The sequence below is a fragment of the Triticum urartu genome, chromosome 2A, assembly GCF_056163025.1.
Source record: "Triticum urartu cultivar PI428250 chromosome 2A, HENAU_Tu73, whole genome shotgun sequence".
In the NCBI taxonomy this organism is placed as follows: Eukaryota; Viridiplantae; Streptophyta; class Magnoliopsida; order Poales; family Poaceae; genus Triticum; species Triticum urartu.
In genome coordinates, this window is record NC_141874.1 from 38,032,347 (window position 1) to 38,052,266 (window position 19,920).

Below are 19,920 nucleotides of genomic sequence, written 5' to 3' on the forward strand. Positions count from 1 at the left end.
CCGAGCGATGTGGCGCGGCCCCAATCTCCAATACGGCTGAGCCACCCGCTCTCCTCCGGTCCTCACAACGCCACCAGAAGCGAGCGGAAGGCAGAGCCGCGACGATGGCGGGCGTCAGCTGCCACTTCCTCACCTCGCCGGCGCCGGCGAGGCCGCTGCGCTCCCGCCCGAGCTTCCCCGCCGTCAGTGGCCGCGCCCACTGGCCGGGCAGAGGTGAGTTCTTTTATCCCTGCAGGGGAGGGGAGTGCTCATTTCGGGGCTGCAAATTGGGTGGCTCCGATATTAGTTTGTTCTTCAGATAGGCAGAATTGGTTGTAGTTCATAGGTTGCTTGGGGAGAGGGGGGATATGGTTTTTTTAGGAGAGACATCTCTGCTGAATTAGGTGCTGAGAATGTTTTCTTATGTGTGTTTCAGTGCGAACTCGGATCAGTTGCTGCTCCAAACCCAACAATTCAGAGGAGGATTGCGCGAGAAGCGAGCCTCCCAGCGATTCCAAGGTTGGCCGTGTATTACTCTTCTTTGAGTTGTCTCTGTTTCAGCCATACAAATTCATCTAACTAGCATAAGGTGGATTAGGCAAAGATGGAGAGACTTTCATCTCATATTTGGAGTGGTAGTAGACAGTCAGAACCTTACGGTCTTGCAACATCTTGAGAAACCAATATTCTGCTCCAGTCAGGCTCTATGTATATCCTGTTAGTCAGGTTTTATCTAAGAAAAGAGGATTCCAAATTATATACAATTAAAGAATCCTTGAGAAATGTTTACGGCAAATGTCAGATGTATGATACCCAAATGGTGAACAGTACCATTTTGGAAAATAAAATGACCGAAGAACCAAAAGGGCCATGAACAATTTGTGGTTTTTTATGTTTATTTATTTGTTACTCCTCTGCAGCAAACTTTGTGAGGCTCGTTTTGCTTTCATGTCTGATGCACATTCTCCTTCTCATATAGGAAGAAGAAAGTATTAGCTCCAGGCGAAGATGTCTAGCTTGCCTCTGTGCTGTAACATTAATCAGTGCAACGGGCCCAACGTTTTATGCGCCAAAAGGATTTGCCGCGGACATGACGAACAAGCCTGGCATTCAAAAAGCTGTATGCAGAAATTGCGGTGGCGGCGGTGCTATAATATGTAAGAGCTTTGCATCACCTTGGTCTCTTTCTATGTTGTTATGTCTTCCTGAGTTCCATGCCTTGACCCTTGATTAGTCTGGTGAGTAGACTTCCAGCTTCAGCAGTGTGTTATTAGGAATTGTGCTTGTGAAGAACAATTTCGTTGATTGTAATTACTAGTACAGTAGTACTAGAAGTATGTCGTTCAGAAATACATTCAGTAAAAGCAAAACATGCTGAGCTGGTAGCCACCTGTTTTACCTCCATCAATTCAGAGAAATCAAAATCATCTGGCCATACTCATGTCAGGCCTTACTCGACAATTTCTTGTTAGTTCCTGCATTGCCTATGATTTCCGTTTTATCACTTATAATAACCTTATTGACTCTTCACCTGTCACTGTGTATGACAAGAAAACAGCAGTAGCGATTTCATCTTATTTTCTGACTTAGTGGCCAATTAGGCACACAAATGTTTTACTTTAGCGGTACTTCTGTCATCAAGCTTGTAGAATGTATTCCCTCGAATGATATTTCAACCATTTGGATTCAGGTGACATGTGTGGTGGCACAGGAAAATGGAAGGCCCTCAACCGAAAGAGAGCAAAAGATGTTTACGAATTCACAGAATGCCCAAATTGCTATGGTATGCTTTACTCGTGCTTTAGTGATTTGGTGTTCTGCATTTTCAGAATCAGTAATTCTGGTAAATGAATCAAGTGTAGTTCTCCGCATCTAAGATATGTTTTTAGATTCATTTATTCTGGTACATCGGCCGTTTGTAGTTTTCTTCGTGGAATAGCCAAAAGCACCCGGCATTGCATTTCAGTCAAGTCAGCCCTTTCCTATTTCAAACAACAAACGGCCATAAAAGTTTTTCTGAATACATTTTCTTTGTCTGTTTACATGTCGTTTATAAGCCGTATGGTCCCGGTCGATCATGCTTCTCTGATCTGTGCTTGCCTGTCGATGTAGGCCGTGGGAAACTGGTGTGCCCAATTTGTCTCGGAACCGGCGTGCCCAACAACAAAGGACTCCTGCGGCGACCGGGCGCCAAAGAGCTGCTGGACAAGATGTACAATGGCAAGCTATTGCCCAGCTCGTAGATACATAGCATCTTCGGTACTGCATAGCCAGAAGTATAGGGCCACCTCTTGAAAGCAGAAGATTTTTGTGTTGGTGTAATACTGTAATTTGAGATGCGTATTAGATCTACGGATGTAGTACGTTTTTTGCGCGAGACACACACGTAAAGCTTGTATGATTTTGTTCGAGTGTCGGATGCACACGTAAACAGGAGATAAAGCATGCATGTAGTAAAACAGAGACCATGGACATCCAATTATCTGTATATGGGTACACAAGTCTACCCACTGGGTGGTGGAAATGTTGTGTTTAGGGCAAACGATCAGTTTCTCCGTGGAGCTCATAAATCCATACACTTCAGTTGCACGTGCGACTTCCCTTAATTTGACCTTCAAAACCAGGGTGCTGGCTGCTGGGTGCCCTTCTCCTTTTGGTTGTAGAATGAGCTCTTCGGCAAAGAGCTTCAGTTGCACGTGCCTAGAATAGCAGGGGTCTTCTGTCTCCTTTTTCTTTTAATACTTGAATATTATCAAGGCAAACAGTAGATGATAGTATAATGAGAAGACACCAGGACAGCAAAAAGTAAAAATACATCAAAAATTGTATTGGCCATCTTCTTCCTTTGATTGTACGTCGCCCACCGGAGCTTGAGAAATCCTTCACCGCCAGCCCAGAGGATTGGAGAAACCTTGGCCATGCCACATACCGCAAAACAACTCAAAAGAGGAGGTCGAAGTCACTGTACCAAGACCCAGCCAACTGCTTCCCTCAATTGACACGATGCACCAAGATCCCAAGAGATCCAACAAATATGGGAACGCATACCCTCACAGACCCTTCGTCGGCATTGGATTAGACGTCATCGAGGTAAGGAGTGGCTGGAAAGACCTTGTTCCAATGCGCCATCGCCACCAGCACCTCATCGATACCGCTGTGGAAACAAACATATAAGGAAAACAAAAACTAAGAAAAACAAGAGGGACGGGTCTTGAGTCCCCACTCCTATGGTTGAATGAACCATTGGATGGACAGTGGAGAGGAGGTGGACATAGACAGCATTGTAGAATAGTCTTGTTGACTCCTCTATGAAAACCTGGAACAAGAACTAAGAAAAGCTCATGAATCCCCACTCCTTGGGCCGCCGCTGAATCGCTAGACAGGAGAGAGGAGGTGGACCGAGGTGGCGGCATAGAGGAGTCTTATTGACTCATCTACGAAAATCTAAGGCAAACAAGAACTAAGAAAAACAAAAAGGATGGGTCTTGAATCCCCACTCCTCTAGTCGAATGAACCATTGGACGATGGAGAGGAGGTAGACTGAGGTAACATTGTAGATGAGACTTGTTGACTCCTCTATGAAAACTTGGAACAAGAACTAAGAAAAACTCGTGAGTCCCCACTCCTCGGGCCGCCGCCAAACTGCTGGACAGGAGAGAGAAGGTGAGCCGAGGCAGCGGCATAGAGGAGTCTTATTGACTCGACTATGAAAATCTAAGGCAAACAAGAACTAAGAAAAAAAATGAGAGAACGGGTCTTGTGTCCCCACTCCTCTGGCCGCCGACGAACCGCTGGACAGAAGAGATGAGGTGGACCAAGGCGGCATCGTATAGGAGTCTTGCTGACGGCTAGGGTAGGGAAAGGGGGGGCTCATGATGGGCATCAGCCTCACCTCTGATATTTGTTGAATTAAAGATGGGCATTAAGCCCATATAAACAAGAATTCATGTAAATCTCATAGGACCATGTGGAGTTTCATGACATGATGGGAAGTTTAGTACCACGTCGATTTGGAGGAGAGTTGAGACCAACATATAAGGGTTTTTTTCACATGCTATTGGAGATTGAGAAGAAGAGTGGTAGATGCGCGCTCCTTCTCTGTCGTCCACCTTGCCTCGCATCAGTCGTGTTTCGTGAACGAACCAAGCAAATCTCACACCTATGTCATGTGTGCGCTTTATTTTTACCGGTTAGAAATAGATAATTAATTATGTAACAGCCATATCTGAACTGTCGATCATGAGATATTATTGACTCGGTCATAGGCCTCACCTCACACCTCCCTATCCGAGCCACTATATATTAAAGGTTTTGGCAACCCTAATGGTCACCTGATCAGAACGCATCTGCTCTGCCTCCTCATGCACAACCAACTATTGTTCCTATCGTTGTTGTCGCTTCTGGTGGTCCTATCCTGTCGACTGCGTGCATGGCTATACTGGAGTGCATGCCTACAGTATCCCGCCTTTTGCGATCTTGCACCAAGAGAAGCGCAATTAGGTGTTTTGGGAGCGTTTCGACGTGACTGCTCGCTATTATTCGTCTTTGTCCTCTACTCCAACTACGTCCTTGACATTCTCGAGATCACCATGATTGATGACGCCTAGAAGAAGGCCGATGAAAGTAATGTTGCCGTCACGTCGGCTTTGACCTTTCCGATTGGAGGTTATGATATGTCATTCATTGTTTGCTAGTTCATGTGCTAGGCATACTTGTTGTTCTCATAGATGTTCATGCTCTATACTTAGTACATGCTCACATGTTTAGATATCAATATGAGATTGATACTGCTACTGTTGTTGCATGTTTTATTTATCGATTAAATTAATCAGATAATTGCTAATGTTTCAAACAATATTTTCTATGGTAACCATAGCAGGGGCCTTGTCTTGGTCTTGTACACTTTGTTTTTGCTGGAGTTTTTTTTTTCACTTCTGGAGGGGTTATATTGGTTGTGTGCTTTTTAGTCATGCAGTGAACTCATCACTTGTCTTGTCATGATGTGACATTATGAGTCAATAAAATTGGCCTTTTTTATAGAATAATGAAGAGTAGGGAAATGTCTTTAACTTGATTATCGAAGGATTACGCCTTTGATCCGTGTTTTGAATGGCATCGGGATCACAAACTTGTAGGTCGGCCTCCTTATTGGAATGAAGAACCAATGAGACACGCATTCGTCGAGATTCGAGAAGGCGACCAGCCATTGGAGGTCGGTCTCCTTCTCGGAATGCATGTAGAGTCCACTTATTTGGCAACTCTTTTGTCTTCCTAGAAGTCTTCGTGTTGTCTCTGCATTGGCTCCTAGCTATAAAACAAACTACAATATGATGGTCTAATATTGTGGAATCTTATTGAGAGGGACGGGGGCATACTATGGAGTCATATGTGATGGTCTAATATCTGTGACTACTAGTAGTGGAAGAAAAGCCTGCCAGTTCTCAATGTTTGGTAAGACCTCAAGTGCCCACGCAGATCTCACACATGTCCTTTGGAGTGGTGCACTTACAACCACTAGAGGAGGAGAGGCCAGACAAGTTGGTAGCCACTGGTAAATGGGAGTGTGTTCACTATTAATCCACGGGGAGGGATGCTTGCAAGCGGTGTAGTCTGAGACATGTGCAATTGGAGATTATAAATGTAAAATCAACCATATATCTCTAAGATCCAAAGGTTCTTATACTCACATATGCTATATATCTCTAGACTAGTGGGATTTGATGTCTGTAGCTCCTGCATCCCCTCCATCCTTCATCATAACACATTTGCAAAGCCTATGTGTCCCCCCTAATGTACGTTTACATAGCGGCCGTACTCGAAGCTGTGGCGCCGGCCTTCCTTGAACGCGATCAGGTCCTCCGAGCTCTTGAACCAGTGCGTTGTGCCGCTCACGATCGGCGTCGCGATCGAGTCCGTGCCCGCCATGCCACCCATCTTCTCCCCGGCGTGGACGGCCATGGTCTCGTCGGAGAGAATAGCACCTCGCTTCGGCGCCGTGGTGGCAGCGACGACGCTGGTGTTGTCCTGCTGCAGGACCGGCACAAGGTGCTCGACGCAAGGGAGGGTGGCATCAAGGAGGGCCTCCGGGCTCAAAGCGGTGACGCGCTTCGATGAACAGCGAGGGCGGAGCAGGCGGCGCTGCTCGGTGGACGAAGCCTTGTTGACGAGAGGAGACGACGACCGCGCCATTAGTGATTTGTGGGGTCGAGGAAGAGTGGTGAAAACAGATGGAATCGAAGAGATTAGCCAAGCTCAGATCAGATCAATGAACAAGTTAGGCAGAGCTAGCTGCTTGTTTGTGTTCTTCCGAGCATTTAACCAAAAACTATCACATTTCACGGAAACGTGACAGAAAACTACCACTTCACGATTTTGTACGGAAAACTACCACTTTTGTCCTAATCCGTGGCAAAAAACTACCAAGTCTCGAAACCGGTCGCTTCGCCCCCGCTAAGCACCAAACTGACCAGCCGGTCCCACGTTTCAGGTGCCACGGTGGCCAACCGACGCCCGCCGCGTGTTAACGGCGCGTCCGCGGTCGGAAACGGCGGTTGTCGGTTTGCGTTCAATGCGCCAAAACGTGGGACCGGCCATTTGATGTTGATCCTCTGACAGCACCGTTTCCGACCGCGGACGCGCCGTTAACGTGCGGCGGGCATCGGTTGGCCACCGTGGCGCCTGAAACGTGGGACCGGCTGGTTAGTTTGGTGTTTAGCGCGGGTGAAGCGACCGGTTTCGAGACTTAGTAGTTTTTTGCCACTGATTAGGACAAAAGTGGTAGTTTTCCGTACAAAATCGTAAAGTGATAGTTTTCTGTCACGTTTCCGTGAAATGTGATAGTTTTTGTTAAATACTCGTGTTCTTCCTATCTGTATACGATGGTGTGAATATATACTGGCCGATCAGTCTGGCTCTCTTGCGCGTCCAGCCATATAAAATTGACTGCCTACACATAAAATTGTCCCACTACCACATGCCACATGTGTCATCCATGCTCAGCCTCGCAAGCGTGTAGCTAGTAATACATTTTGTACCAATAAGGCATGTGATTAGTTAACTTCAACGTGCCATGGGGATTAAGAAATGACTTGTTGGGCAGGATGAATCCAAGCAAAGAACTGCGTGTTTGTATCTATCGACAGGAGCTCACTAAAGAAAGTTGGGGCTGTTTGAGCTCACTAGATTTGCCATAAGAAACGAAAACTAGTCCAACAGAATCTACACGGTAGAACGGGTCGCATCAAACGGAAAGCTTGATGAAGTTTCATCAGAAATTAGTGGGATGGGAGGTATACCCTTGCATACAATATTGATTATTTTTTTCTGAAACAAGGGGGCCTGCCGTTGATTTGCATTAGGGAAACCGCTAGCTGTTTTGACAAAGTCCGTAAAACCGACACGTACTTTACTTAATTGCTCTACTTCTCTGCAACCATTACAAAACTTAGAACTTAGCACAGTTTCATAACAACTAATAGATCAAGGATAATCAATCTTCAAAATTCTAGGCATCATTTTTCATACCAAGATCCTTCTTTTGCTCGAGGAGGAGTAATGACGATGTTGCTTGTGTGCTACCTCGGTGTGCTTCTCTCCTCGACAGTGTGTGTGATATTCCGATGTGTACCATGTCGGCCAGTTGTATCGGTTAAACCCAACCTTTTGCATTTAACCGAGAAATGCTCACTTCTCTTTAATTAATCAAAATGTCAAGTTTTCACCTCGAAATACCTCAAGAGGGGGAGCAGGACCCCCAGCCCATGGTGGGGGCGGATCCACAGGAGGAGGCGGAGCTGGCTGCGGGCTTCACCATGGCGGGGTTCAAAGTCGCCCAAGAGGAGGAGGCGGTGGAGCAGACCTTCATCCTGGAGTCCATCCAGTTGGAGGCGCAGTGGAGGCCAACCGTCGGTTCCTCCGCCAGCAGAGGGCGGAGATCGACGGAATCTTTGCCTCTAGTGAGTCTGACGATGAGCCAGAGTTGACGGATGCGCCTATCTACCCGGACCCCAGCACGATGACCGTGGACATCTCAAACGATGAGTAGTCTAGGGTAGATAGGATATCTACGTAGTACATAGGCTTTTTATTATGCATGGTTTGTATGGATTTGACATATCAACTTTTAGGTACTTGGATGCAGCGGACATATTTTGAGGTGTGACCGATCATCACCCATGGACACGTCCGTGGGCATTTGAGAGCCCGGATTTGGTGTCGTGGTTGTAGATGCCCTTAGTTATGTAGGGCTCTATCTGCCTCCAGCCGCAAGGAAATAACAGGTAGACCTATCTTGGATGGATTGATGTAATTCTGCCCCCCCCCCCCCCCCCCCCCGCACACCCTGACCAGAAGCTTCGGTTTCATCCTCAAAAGAATATGTTTCCCGTGCTTTGAGAATTTCACCATGCCGCGACACTTGATAATTTTCTCCGGACCAGGAATCTCACGCGTTTGATGATAGTTGTACCTTATTCATCTATTGTCTTGTTATTCTGGTCTGGGTTTGGAATATCCTCTACCATGGAGCTGCGAGGAAAGGTCCATCGTTTCCTATCACTTGTTAAGTAAAATAAAATATTGATAATAGGAGCAGATGGCATCAAATATTAACCCAATCCAATGAACTACCTAGTAATGAACTACCTAGTACGGTAGTACCTACTAGTGCGTACGATACAAAAAGAGGTGCATCACATATGAAATGTCAAAGCAGGTAGCGAACTCTCAAGGTTTGATTATCATTTGAGCTACGGTCCATGTGTACGTTTTCATTGTACACACTAGGCTTTAGTTATTAGATCTGTGAGGGCCACCCAATAATTCTTACTAACCAACTATTGTATTAGCCATTTGGATTATTTTACCTACAGTTGATGTCTTTTACGTTTGTTGACACTTTATGGTGCAGGGAATGTAACCACCTAGCCGCCAGCCGGCCAGAACAATTGGTCGCTGCATAGTCAAGCCAACAGTACAAGTTTAGCAAATTGAGAATATTAGATTTGTGCAGTCCGTACACGTTAACTAATTTAATCACTAATGCGTTCTTTGATAGGGTCCAAGAGTCACCCATGCATCAAACTTGGTAACACGCCAGAAACAAGCATGTATGCACATGCATGAACCTTGAGGCTTAACCACCCCAAGGTGGAGTCATGCCGCACGACTTTAAAAAGTTTTTTCCAAAAATTTATGCAGTCGGATTTACCGATTCAACGTCTCAAGATGGTAATAGTGTTCAAACATCCATGATGCATATGTCTACCAGAAAAATATGACTGTTGTCTGCTACTGGGTTAATCAAGTTGCGTCTCCATTAGAATTTAATTAGCTAGTTCACCCTGTCATGATGTGTGTGTAACAGTCTATGTTGAATATTTTTCAAATTATCGACAAGTAATATGCAAACACCAATGCTTGGCTAGACATCAAGAGCTAAGCGTATATTACATAGGTGACAATTATGGCGGTCCGGTGGTGTGCTTGCCGATCTGTTGGCGGTATTGGGAAGTTGTGCGGCGTGGGGTGTGTTCTTCATCTCCTGGTATAGTGGCTTCACCGGTGGGAACGGCATCTGGAAACACGCGTGCGGTGGGTCATTTTTTGCTACTTTGATAGCACCATTGCCTCACTGCAGCGCAGATGATCCCCGAAAATGCTTAACTTATGGGAGCAGTACTACGGATTGGATATACGATATTATGTGTTCTCTTCCCAACTAACCTGATCGTGATTTTCCCCGTGAGCCAAAATGACCGCACTTGTAAAACTAGTCTGTAAGAAATTTTTCGTAGATATAGCATTAGTCGATGAGCGTCTCTAGTTTCACCAGAAGACTTTATACTGAAAATTTCTCCTGTCTTGATGATCTTGGCGGCCAGTGTGCCTACAACAAAAGGAGTCACCGGATTGGGTTCACTGTTAAGGACGGCGTCACGGTGACTGAAACGTCTGACGCAGGTCGCAGGTATGGCACTACAAGTTTTGACGTCACCTTCTTTCACCATCGAGTATGCTAATATGTCACCTTCTTAAGTTCTTCATGGATGCCAGCCACACACGTCTAGAAGACCTCGACGTCAAAGCGAAGCTCCACTGAACAGTAGACTTGCATGTGCAACATACTGTATATGCGAACCCCTTTGGATGCTCACGCGCTAATATGCACTAGGCTTCCATGTGCATGCTCACGTTGGAAGACTTCCACTACTTCAAGCTGGTCAAGCTGGTGCACTAGTGCAGCCTGCAAGTGGCCAGTGAGATCGATTGGCCCGTGCTGGATTGGATGACTCCAAGTCCATCATTAGAAGACTTCTGCTTTATATAAGTGCACCCACCGTTCTAAGTTTGCTCATAAGTAGCATTTGGCCCTACCGAAATACAGGGGCCTAGATTAAAATAGTTTGTTAATCAACAAGTGACGAGCCACACATTTATTTGTCACTAGCACAACACCCTTGTGTTACCCCTGAAAAGAAAAATATAGAAACATTCTTTAAAGAGGTGGCGGGTGACTTGGTCCGGCGGTTAGAGCATCGATGGTCGGTGGCGAAAAAGGATGCCATGGATAGTTAGTTCTAGAACTATAGTGACCCTCGGGGGCATTCTCAATCAAGAGGGATGAATCACTAGATCTTTATGTGGTAATCACTATAACATGTGTATGTGCGGAATTCTATAACTATGGATGCGTTTGGTTGAAAATGATAGCTTGGACTTTATTTGGCCATTATAGATTATGTTTTGACCATATGATTTAAACATATTGGGGAAATAATGTCTGCTCGTCAAGGTCTATATATTGATCACCACACCATCTCACATGCACCCCGGTTACTGGCTTGGAACCTTCGAAATAGTGCACTAGTCTCACATATCATTTGCAATTGTTGAACATCCATTCATTGCTTGTGTGCGGACGGTCCATCTGAAATTAGATCATTTTTTGTTGAACATGGATGAACGGGTACTCCAGCATGCAACCGCGAGCAGTGGATAATTAGCGCTTAACCCCATTCACTAGTAGAAAACAGGGCTATGGTCCAGGCCGGCTCAGCCCATTAGTCCCGGTTCAGTGTAGAACCGGGACCAATGTGGGCATTGGTCCCGGTTCGTGAGCCCAGGGGCCGGCCGGGCCACGTGGGCCATTGGTCCCGGTTCGTCTGGACCTTTTGGTCCCGGTCGGTGGGACGAACCGGGACCAATGGGCCTCGCTCCTGGCCCACCACCATTGGTCCCGGTTGGTGGCTTGAACCGGAACCAAAGGCTCCCCTTTAGTCCCGGTTCATGCCACCAACCGGGACCAATGCGGTGCCTATATATACCCCCTCGCGCAAGAGCAGAGCACAGTGCTCTGTTTTTTCTGGCCGAGGGGGAGAGGGCTTTGTGGTGCTCTAGCTCACCTCCTATGCACATGAGGTGTTCGATGGAATGCCCGAGCCACACTACTTAAGCTTTCTCCTCTCGAAGCTCGACCTCCAAGCTCCATTTTCCTCGAGATTTGTCTAGATTTAGCGGTCCGTCACGCCCCATCCCCGTCTTCACCGCCGTCAATCACCCGCGCCGATCTCATCACCGACACCACCGTGGTGAGCCTCTTGTTCTTATCTTCTTTCTGAAAGGAAAAATATTCTTACTTGTATGTTTAGATAGATACTTGTATCATTTTCTTACATTTATTATTGCATCTTATATAGTGCGATGGTTTTGGTATCCGCCCCCGTCGGCCCTCGTCCTGTCTATGATTCGGATTTGGTATGTATATTATCTTTATAACTATTGGTTCATTTATTGTTTATGAAAATTATGCCGACCAACGTGACATAGATTTTATTTATCTAGGATGTATGTGAATCGGAAATGCCAACCGACCCTATTGTCGAGAGGTTAAATTTAGTTGAAGAAGAAAACAATTTGTTGAAGGAAAAAATAAAAAAATTGAGGAGGAGAAGATGATATTGGAGTTGCATGTTGCGGATGTCGTCGATGATCACAAGATCAAGATGGATGCAATGCGCTTGAAGATTAGAAAGATTAGAAAATATGCCATTCATACCGAGGCTTGGTATCATTATGCCGTTGGATCAATTGTTACCTTGGTTGCGATTATGATCGCATTTGTTTTCGCATTGAAATGTTTTACATAGTTTCAATGTATGGTTTAATTAATTAGATGCTCTGGAGAGCTATATGTTGTTAGATGAGAACTATGTATGCACTTTGGTTTTAATGTGATGATGAACTTCTATTAATTTGGACACTTAATTATATATAATGCACGCAGATGAACCGGCAATGGATGTACGGTGACAGACACACCCGCGAGTACATTAAGGGCGTGCATGAGTTTCTCGATGCGGCTGAGGCAAACAAGCAGAATGGTTTTATGTGTTGTCCATGCACTGAATGTGGGAATACGAGGTCTTACTCTAACCGAAAAATCCTTCACTCCCACCTGCTTTACAAGGGTTTCATGCCACACTATAATGTTTGGACGAGGCACGGAGAAATAGGGGTTATGATGGAAGACGACGAAGAAGAAGAGTACGATGACAACTATGTGCCCCATGAATACGGTGATGCTGCAACGGGGGGAGCTGGTGAAGATCAAGAGGAACCAGACGATGTGCCGAATGATGCTGCCACGGGTGAAGCTGCTGAAGATCAAGAGGAACCAGACGATGTGCCCGATGATGATGATCTCCGCCGGGTCATTGTCGATGCAAAGACGCAATGCATTAGTCAAAAGGAGAAGCTGAAGTTCGATCGCATGTTAGAGGATCACAAAAAAGGGTTATACCCCAATTGCGAAGATGGCAACACAAAGCTCGGTACCGTACTGGAATTGCTGCAGTGGAAGGCAGAGAATGCTGTGGCTGACAAAGGATTTGAGAAGCTACTGAAAATATTGAAGAAGAAGCTTCCAAAGGATAACGAATTGCCCGACAGTACATACGCAGCAAAGAAGGTCGTATGCCCTCTAGGATTGGAGGTGGAGAAGATACATGCATGCCCTAATGACTGCATCCTCTACCGCGGTGCATACAAGGATCTGAACGCATGCCCGGTATGCGGTGCGTTGCGGTATAAGATCAGACGAGATGACCCTGGTGATGTTGACGGCAAGCCCCTCAGGAAGAGGGTTCCTGCGAAGGTGATGTGGTATGCTCCTATAATACCACGGTTGAAACGTCTGTTCAGAAACGAAGAGCATGCCAAGTTGATGCGATGGCACAGTGAGAACCGAAAGAAAGATGGGAAGTTGAGAGCACCCACTGACGGGTCGCAATGGAGAAAAATCGAGAGAAAGTACTGTGATGAGTTTGCAAAGGACCCAAGGAATGTATGGTTTGCTTTAAGCGCGGATGGCATTAATCCTTTCGGGGAGCAGAGCAGCAATCACAACACCTGGCCCGTGACTATGTATGTATAACCTTCCTCCTTGGATGTGCATGAAGCGGAAGTTCATTATGATGCCAGTTCTCATCCAAGGCCCTAAGCAACCCGGCAACGAAATTGATGTGTACCTAAGGCCATTAGTTGAAGAACTTTTACAGCTGTGGAATGGAAACGGTGTACATACGTGGGATGAGCACAGACAGGAGGAATTTAACCTTAAGGCGTTGCTGTTCGTGACCATCAACGATTGGCCCGCTCTCAGTAACCTTTCAGGACAGACAAACAAAGGATACCACGCATGCACGCACTGTTTAGATGACACTGAAAGTATATACCTGGACAAATGCAGGAAGAATGTGTACCTGGGCCATCGTCGATTTCTTCCGACCAACCATCAATGTTGAAAGAAAGGCAAGCATTTCAAAGGCGAGGCAGATCACCGGAAGAAGCCCGCCATGCGCACCGGTGATCACGTGCTTGCTATGGTCAATGATTTACACTACGTAATCTTTGGAAAGGGTCCCGGTGGACTAGCTGTTCCGAATGACGCTGAGGGACACGCACCAATGTGGAAGAAGAAATCTATATTTTGGGACCTACCCTACTGGAAAGACCTAGAGGTCCGCTCCTCAATCGACGTGATGCACATGACGAAGAACCTTTGCGTGAACCTGCTAGGCTTCTTGGGCGTGTATGGGAAGACAAAAGATACACCTGAGGCACGAGAGGACCTGCAACGTTTGCACGAAAAAGACGGCATGCCTCCGAAGCAGTATAAAGGTCCTGCCAGCTACGCTCTTACGAAAGAAGAGAAAGAAATCTTCTTTGAATGCCTGCTCAGTATGAAGGTCACGACTGGCTTCTCGTCGAATATAAAGGGAATAATAAATATGCCAGAGAAAAAGTTTCAGAACCTAAAGTCTCATAACTGCCACGTGATTATGACGCAACTGCTTCCGGTTGCATTGAGGGGGCTTCTACCGGAAAACATCCGATTAGCCATTGTGAAGCTATGTGCATTCCTCAATGCAATCTCTCAGAAGGTGATCGATCCAGAAATCGTACCAAGGCTAAGGAGTGATGTGGCGCAATGTCTTGTCAGTTTCGAGCTGGTGTTCCCACCATCCTTCTTCAATATCATGACGCACGTCCTAGTTCATCTAGTCGACGAGATTGTCATCCTGGGGCCCGTATTTCTACACAATATGTTCCCCTTTGAGAGGTTCATGGGAGTCCTAAAGAAATATGTCCGTAACCGCGCTAGGCCAGAAGGAAGCATCTCCATGGGCCATCAAACAGAGGATGTTATCGGGTTTTGTGTTGACTTCATTCCTGGCCTTAACAAGATAGGTCTCCCTAAATCGCAGTATGAGGGGAGACTGACTGGAAAAGGCACTCTTGGAAGAGACTCAATAATATGCAGGGACGGATATTCTTGGTCTCAAGCACACTACACAGTTCTACAGAACTCTACCTTGGTGACCCCGTATGTCGATGAACACAAGAACAGTCTGCGCTCCAAACACCCGGAGCAGTGCGACGACTGGATTACATGTGAACACATCAAGACTTTCAGCAGTTGGTTGGAAACACGTCTCAGAGGTGACAACACTGTTTGTGATGAGTTGTACTTGTTGTCCAGGGGACCATCTTTGACTGTATTGACTTACAAAGGATACGAGATAAATGGGAATACATTTTACACGATCGCCCAAGATCAAAAGAGCACCAACCAAAACAGCGGTGTCCGCTTTGATGCAGCAACCGAGAGCGGAAAGGACACATATTATGGTTACATAGTGGACATATGGGAACTTGACTACGGACCTGATTTTAAGGTCCCTTTGTTTAAGTGCAAATGGGTCAATCTGTTAGGCGGCGGGGTACAGGTAGACCCACAGTACGGAATGACAACAGTGGATCTGAAAAATCTTGGGTACACTGACGAACCGTTCATCCTAGCCAATGATGTGCCACAGGTTATCTATGTGAAGGACATGTCTACCAAACCGAGAAAAAGAAAAGATAAGGAAGCGAATACATCATACGATGAGCCAAAGCGCCACATAGTTCTTTCAGGAAGAAGGGACATCCTGGGAGTGGACGGCAAGACAGACATGTCTGAAGATTATGAAAAGTTTCATGAAATTCCTCCCTTCAATGTCAAGGCTGACCCAAATATCCTGATAAACAATGAAGATTATCCATGGTTACGGCGCAATAAGCAAATGACACAAGCGAAGAAAAAGTGAAGACTTTCTCCCGCAATAAGCAAATGCTATGTGGGTGAAATTATGATACCATCCCAACTTTCAACTTTTTCAGAGTTCATTTGAAATGCTTTCATGTCTTATGGTTCGAAACTTTGATACTTCGAAAGTGATTGTCCATTTTGTACACGAAGTGCATCAAGTTTTTGTCGTAACCCTCTCTACTTTTTGGAACATGCTATGTGGGTGAAATGATGATACCATGCCAACTTTCAACCTTTTCAGAGTTCATTTTGAAATGCTTTCCAATTTCAGAGTCATTTAGCTCAAAGAATGAATTAATAGCAAACAGAATGAACTACAAAACTTTTATGAAAATAAAAACAATCAATTAAAATATTATGTTATGATCAACTAAAATAAAACTATAATATTCTTCAATAGCAAAAAGAATATAATTTTTTTGACCTAAAATCAAACTATAAGTATTTAATTGTAAGTATAAATAAAAAATAAATAGCAAATAAGAAAAAAAAATTCTATTTTTATAGTAAAGTTTTTCATAAACTAGTGATTCACACAAATTTTATAAAATTCCAATTTAAACTATTCAAAATTTTAAAACTAATGGCACTAACAGAAAGTTTATAATTTTTGTGACCTAAAAGCAAAAAGAAATCACTAAAAAACTATAAGTATTTAGTTGTAAGTATAAATAAAAATAAATAGAAAAAAAATTCTATTTTTATAGTAAAGTTATTCATAAACTAGTGATTCACACAAATTTTTAAAAATTCAAATTTAAACTATTCAAAATTTAAAACTAATGGCACTAACAGAAAGTTTATAATTTTGTGACCTAAAAGCAAAAAGAAATCACTAAAAAACTATAAGTATTTAGTTTTAAGTAGAAATAAAAAAACCAAAAAAAAGTAGAAATAAAAAAGAAAAAACCAAAAAAAATGCCTCCTACTGGGCCTCCACGGCCTGAATACGACTAGAAACCCTACATGGGCCAGGATTCAGGCCCGCAGAAGGCCCAATAGGCCCACAGGCAGTAGCAAGTTTAGGCCCGAAAGCCTGCATTAGAGAGGAGCTCGAATGGGTAGGAACACCAGCGCTTATAAACCAGTGCCGGCGCCCTTCAGCTAGCGATGTGGGACTAAACTTTTGGGCTCGGGGCAGCAAAGGCCATTGGTCCCGGTTGGTGGCACCAACCGGGACTAAAGGGGGCATTGGTCATGGTTCAATGCCCCCCTTTAGTCCCGGTTGGTGCCACCAACCGGGACCAAAGGCCGTCGCCCTTTGGTCCCGGTTGGTGGCACCAACCGGGACTAAAGGGGGGCATTGGTCACGGTTGATTTCACGAACCGGGACCAATGCTCTGGCTATATAAGCCAACACTTTTGAAATTCTCGATTCAGTTCGATCGATCTCCTCGTCCTCTCCTCCAACGACGCCGCCAGGCTGCTCCTCGTCCTCGTCGCCGCCGAGCCCTCTGTGAGCCCGTGCCGTCCTCGTCGCCGGCATCCCTGAGCCCGCCGCCCTCGTCCCCGTCGCCGCGTGCCTCCCCGAGCCCGCCTCCTTGTCCCCGGCCGTCACCGCGTGCCGCCCGGCCCGAGGCTGCCGTCCCCGTCACCGCGTGCCGCCCCGAGCCCGCCGTCCTCGTCGCCGGACTCCAGCCGTCGCCGCCCCCCTCAAAGTGAGCCCCCCTCTCGAGTGCCACTCTTGCGCCCGAGCGCCCTTGCTCCGCCCCTGCTCCATGGTCGCCGCCGGCCCCGATGCATTCAAGAGTAGAAGGAGAGGAGAAGTAGAGGAGAGGAGAAGTGGAGCAGCAGCAACACGCTGTCCACTTTTCTGAATTTTTTGGAATTTCTGAATTTTTTTTGTCCATATAGAAGGTGTTTGATGAAATGCTAGATGGCTTTGGGCATTTTTGGAATTTAAAAAAAATTGTGGTGAGGTACTGATGCAAGACAAAGGCGATGGCAAAATTTCAGAAATTTTGGAGAGGTTTAGAATAGGTTTTCAACAAGTTATTTGAATCCGATTCAAATTTCATTTGAATGAAATTTGAAAATTTTGAACTATGGATCAGAATATGCTAAATATGTCAAAAATGTTTTTTTATATGATGTTTTTTTTTCATATATGTATTCATTTTTTTATGTAGGTTGTTAATTAGTAGATATCAATTTTAGGTTAGTGTAGAGGAAAAAGTAAAATAAGGAAAAGGAAGAAAAGAGGAAGAAGGAAGAAGAAGAAGAAGAAAAGGAAGGAGTGGAAAAAGGAAAATAAGAAGAGGAAGACTTCTTTTTTTTCTTCGATCTTCTCCTCTATTTTGTTCATGGATATATGCTAAAGAAAACGAGGGGGGTGATAGATGATGATGAGGGGTCGAGAGTGGGACGAGAGGTCGAGATGTGTCGAGGGGAGAAAAAATATGTTATCAGGGACGAGGGTCATCGAGGGGTCGAGAGAGGGACGAGGGGTCGAGAGAACTAAATAAGAAGAAGAAGAGGAGAGGAAGACGAGGAGAAATAAATAAGAAGAAGAAAAAAGAAGAAAAAGAAGAGGAGAAGAAGAAAGGAATAGTGGAGAAGAAGAGAAAATAGAATATTTTCTCTTCTTCTCCACTATTCCTTTCTTCTTCTCCTCTTCTTTTTCTTCTTTTTTTTCTTCAACACGTGGGGGGGGGGTCGAGAACGTCGGACATTCATGAGAGAGGCGAGGAAGAAGGGGAAGAAGAGGAGAGGAAGAAGAGGAAGTCTTCTCCTCTATTCTTTCTTCTCTTCTTTTTTCTTCTTCTTCTTCCTCTTTATTTTATCGGGAACGAGGGTCGTCGAGAGGGTCGCCGAGCGGTAGAGGAGAAACCCTAAATAGAAAGTATCGTCGGTGTGAGATACATGTACCGTCAGTGTCGGACACTACACCCACATCCCACAAGTGGCGCGGGCTTCGACGCCCACGTCACTTGTGGGACGTGGATGTAGTGTCCGACACCGAAGGCCACATGTATCTCACACCCACGATACTTGCTAGCTATTTAGGGTTTCCTCTACCGAAAAGAAGAGGAGAAATAAATAAGAAGAAGAAAAAAGAAGAAAAAGAAGAGGAGAAGAAGAAAGGAATAGTGGAGAAGAAGAGAAAATAGAATATATTCTATTTTCTCTTCTTCTCCACTATTCCTTTCTTCTTCTCCTCTTTTTCTTCTTCTTTTCTTCTTCTTCTTGTTCTTCTTCTTCTTATTCTTCTTATTCTTATTAGCCGGAAGTAGAGAGAGGTTTCCTAGTGTCAAAGTATTGAAGAAATCCATGCCTTCATCATTAGCCGGAAGTAACCAGGGCATGTTGGTACGAAGTTCTGCAAAGTTGTTTTGGAATGGAGTCCCGGATAGAATAATCCGCCTTTTGGTACGAATTCAGCAAAGGCCTTCCAAATAGCAATATTCGGAAGGCTCTTGCTGAACTTTGTACCAAAATGCGAATTATCCTATCTGGGACTCCGTTCCAGAACAACTTTGAAGAGCTTCGTACCATCATGCACATGTTACTTTCGCCTAATGATGAAGACATGGTTTTGTTGAATCCCTTGACACTAGGCAACCTCCCGACCCCTCGGCGATCCTATCGAACATGAGAGGAAGAAGAGGATAAAAAAAGAAGAGGAACAAGAAAAAAAGAGGAGAAGAAAGAATAGAGGAGATCTTCTCCTCTATTCTTTCTTCTCCTCTTATTTTTCTTCTTCTTCCTCTTTTTTTTATCGGGAACGAGGGTCGTCGAGGGACATAGATGTAGTGTCGTCGTTGTCGATATATACCCCTCCCGATAGCTTACTATGATTAGGTAGCTAGTTCTACGTTTGGCACTAATATATCCATCTGTCATGTTTGAATAATAATTGCCATGTTGTAAATATTTGTAGAAACTATGGACACCGCCCTAGACGAAGTAACAAAATAAGCGTTGTTGAGGGACATAATCGCAGAAGGAAGTGATGCCATCTCGTTGTTTCTCAACGAAACCGATGGTCTGGAAGGAGAGGGTGAACAAGCTGGCTACGGTGACCTAATGCCGGTGCAAGAAGAAGAACATGAGGACGGCTCCGGTGACCCAATGCCGGTGCAAGAAGGAGACCGTGATGACGGCTCCGGTGACCGAACCGAGTCCGGCCAGGTATATATATTAGTTAAGCCTATGCTGACTAGCTGATTGATGCATTCATTGTTTTGGTATGTACACATATTAATTAAGTCTTTGTTCTTTTTTCTAGCCCTCCGGATCGAGCACAACTTCGGTAAAGAGACGAGGCCCGAAGAAAAAGTTGAGCTCGG

The 19,920-nt window shown here is 45.2% G+C and overlaps 1 protein-coding gene across 1 annotated transcript; it reads left to right on the forward strand.

Annotated features, from left to right (window-relative positions):
* The first annotated feature begins 14 nt into the window (after positions 1-14).
* EDA3 (DnaJ/Hsp40 cysteine-rich domain superfamily protein) lies at positions 15-2,458 on the forward strand. The gene is made up of 5 exons (XM_087542896.1): positions 15-213; positions 416-498; positions 959-1,136; positions 1,670-1,762; positions 2,092-2,458. The coding sequence occupies exons 1-5, from the start codon at positions 105-107 to the stop codon at positions 2,220-2,222; spliced, it is 594 nt and encodes a 197-aa protein (XP_087399022.1). The 5' UTR covers positions 15-104; the 3' UTR covers positions 2,223-2,458.
* The last annotated feature ends 17,462 nt before the right edge of the window (positions 2,459-19,920 follow it).